Raw genomic sequence first — 7,242 nt, forward strand, 5'->3', positions numbered from 1 at the left:
GTTAGAGCATGATCTCCAGAAAACGAGTGAAGTGCAGCCAGTGAGAAATGCAGCTGGACACGAATCAACCTCCATTTTTGAGCCTGATATAATAGTATAGTGTTCTATATAATATTAGACATATATATATATATATATATATATATATATATATATATATATATATATATATATATATATATATATATATATAAAATATTTATATCAATATTATTTAATATATTTATAATTAAAAAAATTAAACACTATTTAAATGTGTCCTATGTTTTAAAACTTTTATCAATGGGAATAAATTAGATTTTCCTATTCCATTTAAATCTCTAAAATTCTCTACATATTGTAATATGCTTCTAACATAAATGATTATATCTCAAATGATAACATACAAATAAGTGAAATGTGGTTAAAGTATATATGTTGATGACTTCATTCAAAACGTTTTAACTATGCGTGTTTATAGGACTAGGGTTACAGAGGGATGGAGAAAGGTATGGGGTTAGCGGGCCTAGCTCTTGCACATTCCCTCCCATGTCATGGCTGTGGTGCCGGCGGCTCGCAGTTCGCCGTTTTTCTCGAGAGAAAGGAGAGGCTATGGCGCTTCCAGCACCAGCGGCGAAGGAATGCAAGGAAGGACTTTCACAAAAACAGGCAGCAGTGGCTCAGAGGATCAAAAAATTCTCAGCTGGAACAAGATCAAACAAGAGGAGGACAAGAGGAAAAAGGAGATGGTGCTGGAGCTCATTGCTGCATTGAAGGCGGCGAGCGGCTCAAGAGCGATCGAGAGGGGAAGGCAGCTCCATGCCGCAGCGATTGAGAGTGGCAACGGTTCCAACTTCTACGTTGCGAGCTCTCTCGTGAGCATGTACGCGAGATGTGGCTGCATGGGCGAGGCTCGCTCGGTGTTTGATGCCATGGAGCACCACGATGTGGTTCTCTGGACAGCGCTCATGCTCGGCTACTCCAAGAACGGCCAGGGAGAAGTGACTTTGGAGCTCTTCTCGCGGATGCTGCTCGTCGCAAGGCCGAATTCTCAGACGTTTCTGGCTGTGCTCAAGGGCCTTTCGAGCTTGGCTGCAAGGGAGGAAGGCAGGAGATTCGGTGGAAAGGTGGTGAAGACAAGGACTCTGGAAAGAGTCATGGCTGTCCACTTGCAAGCCGAGGGATTTGGATGCGAGCTGGATAACTTTGTGGCGAGCTCGCTGGTGGACATTTATGCCAGGTGTGGGAGCATGAGGGATGCTCGCAGAGTTTTCGATCGAATGCCGAGCCACAACTTGGTGGCCTGGACGGCATTGATCCTGGGCTATGCTACGAACGGGGAGAATGAGGTTGGCCTCAGGCTCTTCGCTCGGGTGCTTGGCGAAGAAGGACGCAGGACAGATTCGCAGGCTTTTGTTGCTGCGCTCAAAGCTTGCACGGGGCTGACGGACAGAGAGGTGGCAAACGACTCAGGTGTAAAGATCCAGTGCTTGGAGAAAGGCATGGCTGTGCATCGTGAAGCTGCCAAGAGTGGAGTTGCAACGGAGATGTTCGTGGGAAGTGTCCTGGTGGATACATACGCGAAGTGCGGAAGCATGGAGGACTCCCGCATCGTATTTGAGAAGATGGTGGCTCAGGACGTGGTCTCGTGGACCGCTCTCCTGTTTGGCTACGCGCAGAATGGCGAGAGCGAGCTGACCCTTGGGATGTTTGAGAGAATGAAAGCCTCGGGGTGTGCACCGAACGCTCAGACGTTCGTGGCAGTTCTTCACGCGTGCACGAACTTGGCTTTGCGAGAGGACGGCATTGAAGAGGACGGCAAAGTCCTCAAGGTGAAAGCTCTGGAGAAAGGCATGGCTGTTCATCGGGAAGCTTTCAAGGGCGGGTTTGAGCCGGACATCTGTGTGAGCAGCACGCTGGTGGATATGTACTCCAAGTGCGGCAGCGTCCTCCAGGCTCGCCGGGTGTTTGACAGGATGAAGCGCCACGATGTGGTGTCATGGACAGCGCTCATACTCGGCTGTGCTCAAAACGACGAGGGAGATATGGCACTGGAGCTCTTCACAAAGATGAGGCTTGAAGAGAAACGTTGCCAGCCCGACGATCAGACGTTCGTTGCCGCGCTGAAGGCCTGCTCCACAGTTGCATCGCTCGAGTTTGGAAAGAAAATCCATGCAGATATATGCCGGTGTGGACTCGAGGCTGGCAGGCTTGTCACGAACTCGGTGGTGGATTTCTACGGCAAGTGCGGGAGCATGGTCGTGGCTCACCAGGTTTTCGATTCCGCTAGAACAAGAGCCCGGGATATAGTCTCGTGGAACTCGCTCATCACAGGCTACAGCCGCCACGGTGAAACCGACGCCGTCCTCGAGCTCTTTGCAAGGATGGTGGAAGAAGGCTTCCAACCGGATGGCATCACCACACTGGCGGTCTTGAACGCGTGCTGCCATGCCGGGCTGGTTGAAAGAGGGAGGAAGCTCTTCCAGGAGATGTGCTCCCGGAAGGCTGCAAGCGTGACTATGGAGCACTACCACGTCGTGGTGGACATGCTAGGCCGGGCAAACAAACTCCAGGAGGCGGTGGAGATGGCGGACTCGATGCCTTTCGCAGCGAATGTGGTGACATGGACCATCGTGCTGAGCTCGTGTCACAAGTGGAAGAGCTTGGAATTTGGAAGGCTGGCGTTTGAGGCACTGGTGAAGCTGGATGAGAAGCAGGCTGCTACTTACGTTCTCATGGCCAACATCTATGGAAGCTTGGGCATGGTTGAGGAAAAAGCTAGAGTTCATGCGATGAGCAAGAGGATTGGTGCGTGGAAGAGGGGATCAGTGGTAGTCAATCTCGATTCGTTTGTCAATTGTGGTGATCATCCTCAAAAGGAAGAGGAGAAGAACTATTATCAAACTTGTGACAGACATACTTGTAAAATAGAACTTCTATAAACTCTCTCCATTTTGTGTCAAGCTTTCTTTTGGTAGGAAAGAGGTTTTTGGAAGTGAAAGAAAATGGTTTGAGAACAAACCTGGCGGATAGCATGACCCAGTGACGTGCATATGTAGGTAGTCATGAATCAGCTAGAACTGTAAAGGTGACAATCTTAAACAAGTCATTTGATCATACAAACCACGCAGGAGCCCCTATATAAAAGCCCTTGGTGATCAGGACTATGAATCCATCAGTGCTCCATATTTACAAAAGAGAGTGTCAATGGCTTCCTCCACTCAGTTTGTTCTTGCATTCTTTCTAGTGGCAATAAGCCTTATCAACGTTGAATCCCATGATTCAGAAAAATGTAGCGGGGGTACTATTGTCTGTTGCTCCAATATCGATTCTTCTAAAGATCTTGTTGATATCGATCTTTAGGATTCAAAAACTTCGCCTGCATACTCAATCAGGTTAAGTGTGAAAACACTAAAATCTGCTGCAAGGAGAAATGCAAAGCTATTTAGGCCAATCAAGCACCAAGAAACAAAAGCATAAATAAATTCCTCTTAAATCAATAAATCGACAAAGCTTTCTTTCTCAATGTTTTTGACCTAGTGCGTTTCTACTGAATTTTTTTTATCAACTATTTTAAACAAAGCTGCATTTATCGTTCATTACATAATGAGTCTGAACTCGCAGATATCCAAAAACTCTTAGCTTCTAGTCAATGATCATAATTTCCCTTCAGCTAGATACTCCGCCACCGCCGCCACCACCACCACAACCACCGCCGCCACCACCACCACCTCCTCCGCCACACCCGCCACCACCTCCTCCGCCACACCCGCCACCACCTCCTCCGCCACACCCGCCACCACCTCCTCCGCCACCTCCTCCACAACCTCCGCCTCCGCCTCCGCCACCTCCTGCTCCACCACATCCCCCACCTCCACTGATGCCACACCCGCCTCCACCAGCACCACCTCCGCCACAATACGATCCACCTCCATCATACCAGCACTGGCCATCACCACCGAAACCATCACCACCACCAACATCATCGCCACCGTCACCACCGTCGCCCCCGTGCTCTTCCCCGTGCTCTCCCCCGTGCTCTCCCCCGCCCTCTCCGCCACCGCCTCTGTCCTTGCGGCGACGGCGATCAACTGTCACAGCACCTGGTCAAGCAGCAATGTTCTTAGAATTTGCGTGCAAAGAAACTTGTTTCTCACCCCAATGATCTTGTTCTTCTTCTGAGACCATCACTCGTTTCCTCGTATTCGTCCACGAAGGAATGGCTTTGCCGAGCATATCCGACACGGACATGCTTATGGTTGCCGATAAAAGAAGCACAAGCAGCACATCCTCATTGCGATCAATCTGAGACAAATCATATCACAAAATTGGAGCTAAATTTCGATTAAAGTCTACCTGCATGCCACCAGACCGCCAGTTGAAAAGAGCTGTCGCCTTGCCTTGAGGAGCGTCTCTTGTGAATCTTACCATTGTCACAAACCACGCTTCCTGTCGCTCGGATGCACCAGGAACAGCAAATTCCAGGTGACGACCCGAGAAGAGCATGATCTACAATCAAGTTTTCCAGAGAATCAGCCACTATATCAGAGAATCTGTACCACTATATATGCAGACTAACTCACCGGACAGTCGTGGGATTTCATTTCAACGCGGAGCTGTGGTTTCATGTTCCAGTGCTTATCCTTGACATCTCTGTTAACAGTTAAAATAGCCTTCCCGTTCATTAGAGACCATCTCCTAGACACTGAAGATGGTTTCTCTAGTTGCCATGCAGATCCTAGAATTTCACCTGAGAAAACAAAGCAACACTATAAACCTTTTGCAAAACATGTCCAGAAGATGCTCATACCATTTACGGAGCCAGTGTTGTAAGAACCGTCGTATGTCCACCCTCCTTTGTGAACATGGATAACTTTATCGGTGTCGAGAATGCTCCTTAGCAAAAGCCCCCCACCCTTGTATCTAAAGCAAAAGTTGCCACATTAGTTCTAGAAAAAGTGGCTCAATTTGCAAACCTGCAACGGACGACGAAGGATTCGTTTCTGGTGTGATCGAAAACATTCCTTGTTATCCACATGCCTTCTCTGTGACTGTGGAGGCTGTGAGTGGCACAGTCGTCTCCCGTGTCTCTCACTCTCACGCTTCTGAAGAGATAAGGCGCAGTGACTGGAGGAGTAACGGAGATGTAAACCAGCACCGACACTTCTCGGTCCTTCTTTGTCTCCAGCAATGGAAACCAGCCGCTGAGTGATTGCGTTTCCGAGCGGATGACAGTTTTCCATGGAATCAGGAGCAGGCCCACGGTTTTGGATATCAAAAAGCGCTTCTGTCGAACTGCGAGCACCAGCCCTTCGGTGGAGAGTTCAGCTGTTATGGTTGAGACTACGCTCAGATGAGAGGAAGCCTTCCCTCGTTGGCTCTCGAGATTCAGATACTTTTGATGGTTTAACGAGGTTATCACGTAGTAGATGGTCCTATCGTCTGGCAAACCTCTGGTACCTCTTACGGAGAGATGAACCTGCATAAATCGAATAGAATCGGATCAGACGAGATTGACAATAAGACTGCGAACTCCAATACCTGAATAGTCTTTCGCTCAGCCAAGTCATAATCGTTTTTACTAGCGAGCCTGGCGAGTTTGGCTGGATCATAAGCAGGTGTTTTGGGAACGGATGCTGGTGGCTCCCCTCTGTACATGCACCCTGCTTTCTCGTATGGAAGGCCATACGTGTCTTCCCACATAGATCGAGTCTTTGTGAATCCATTGTCCAGTTTTCCTCCGGAATCTCGGTTGCTATCTGTGTCGTCATGCTCGAAGATCCTTCCCAGTACCTGTGTGAGATCGTTGTGGTAGCTCACAGGGTGAAGCTGATGTGTATGCCATATTAAATCGATGTCGTAAGAGGGAACGAAAAATGTTGACGTGCCAGACGTGCGTATGAGATGGAGAAACGCCTTGTAACGTGCAACAGCAACTACCAAGAAGCTCTCGCCCAGGTAATGCGGCTCAGAAACCTGCATACTCAAAGTTAATTTGCTTCCAAGGAAAGATCATCACTTGCCTGATAGTAGAAACTTTTCTGCCTGAGAGCTGCTTCTGCCAAGTCGTAAAAGATATTGGTTGGTCTTTCGGTATATCGTCTTGTTAAGTCTCCACCGTAAATGTCAAGAGTGTATGGTTCGTCTGGAAAATTCGAAGCCCATGTACTGGCGCTTTGTTGGAGATCATTTCTGTGCCTCGCCAAAGAAGGTCCCTCCACAATTTTACCGAACAATCTCTTACAGTCGTCAGCATATTGAACCTAGTCAGACACGTAACTTTGGTAAATTGAAGTGGACAGATAATGGAATAGCCACACTTACAGGATTCAAGCGATGGCAATGCCATATCCAGTCGCAGTCGAGTGGCGGGAAAAAATTCCCAGAAGAATTTGCTAACAGCGGGAGGCAGCAGTACTGGTACCTAGAATCCAAGAAGAAATCAGCAAACTAGATCAAACAAGTAAATATCTCACCTCTCAATTGCCCTTTCCAGAACAGGCCTCTCAAACAGCTTGAAATTGGCATGTACCAGCGAAAGGAACTCCAACTGTGATTTTGCAGCTGCTACCACATCCAGAGAGAGCGTAATTTCTTGAGCCTTGCGCCATTCATTCACTTGATTCACGGAAAGCGAAGCCATTGTTGTAGTCTGTGAGTCGAGCACACTGCTTGGTCTGCTTAAATAAGCGGGAAGAAGCTGCCGGCTTTGACTCTTCGAAGGATGCGTAGAGAGTTCGGAAATTCGATGTGTCTTAGAGCTTTTGGATGTTCAGGCTGGTTGACGGCGACGGCCAATGATCTCGCAATCCACGCGGGGCTTGTAGAGAGTTTCAAGATCAGTGTGTATCATTGACTGGCGTCGCAGGATCGTCGAACTTGCTTTTTTCGTCAAGTCGTCTTTACCAAGACTTTTTTTGTTACTGTGTCAAAGGATGTGCGTCCACGATAGCCTGAAACAAACATAAAAAAAAAAAAAAAAAATTCAGCAGGAGAAGTTTCGACTGTACTTTCAAGGGAAATCCACGTCCTTTTGGGCCAAGAGAAGCTCAAAACGAGGAACGAGAAGTACTCTTCCATGTCCTTTAACACTCGCTACTTCGTGCCTGGGTTGGAAAAAAGAAACGGCACAAAATTAGAGAGACTGTCCTCAGCGAAGATCTTTCCTTACCATGGAGGATGGATGGATACAACACATCCGACCTGTACATCGGGAGAAAGGCTATCGAAAATAGCGGTGACAGCTTCAAAGGTCTCCAAAAC

At 48.1% G+C, this 7,242-nt stretch overlaps 2 protein-coding genes across 6 annotated transcripts in view; one reads left to right on the forward strand and one right to left on the reverse strand.

Annotated features, from left to right (window-relative positions):
• Positions 1-489: 489 nt before the first annotated feature.
• LOC112348644 (pentatricopeptide repeat-containing protein At2g13600-like) overlaps positions 490-7,242 on the forward strand; it is a gene marked incomplete at its 3' end in the record, with an annotated part of 9,232 nt that continues 2,479 nt past the window's right edge. The window contains exon 1 of the mRNA XM_024681539.1: positions 490-2,438. Within this exon, the coding sequence (XP_024537307.1) occupies positions 534-2,438 (1,905 nt within the window). The remainder of the gene's footprint in view (positions 2,439-7,242) is intronic.
• Positions 3,508-7,242, reverse strand: LOC112348650 (glycine-rich domain-containing protein 1-like). Of its 5 annotated transcripts, none has more exons than XM_024681570.1 (12): positions 7,183-7,242; positions 6,990-7,085; positions 6,456-6,932; positions 6,304-6,403; positions 6,003-6,242; positions 5,521-5,955; positions 4,956-5,458; positions 4,790-4,902; positions 4,563-4,729; positions 4,336-4,488; positions 4,137-4,284; positions 3,508-4,082 (listed from the first exon to the last, which is right to left on the reverse strand). In XM_024681570.1, exons 3-12 carry the CDS (start codon positions 6,620-6,622, stop codon positions 3,649-3,651), a joined length of 2,460 nt encoding a protein of 819 aa, XP_024537338.1. In that variant the 5' UTR covers positions 6,623-6,932; positions 6,990-7,085; positions 7,183-7,242; the 3' UTR covers positions 3,508-3,648. The 5 variants fall into 5 exon arrangements, with proteins under 5 accessions (XP_024537338.1, XP_024537337.1, XP_024537339.1 ...); XM_024681569.1 differs by having other exon boundaries at positions 6,990-7,074; positions 7,151-7,236; XM_024681571.1 differs by having other exon boundaries at positions 6,990-7,077; positions 7,151-7,236.

This window comes from Selaginella moellendorffii, unplaced genomic scaffold (genome assembly GCF_000143415.4).
Source record: "Selaginella moellendorffii unplaced genomic scaffold, v1.0 SELMOscaffold_31, whole genome shotgun sequence".
In the NCBI taxonomy this organism is placed as follows: Eukaryota; Viridiplantae; Streptophyta; class Lycopodiopsida; order Selaginellales; family Selaginellaceae; genus Selaginella; species Selaginella moellendorffii.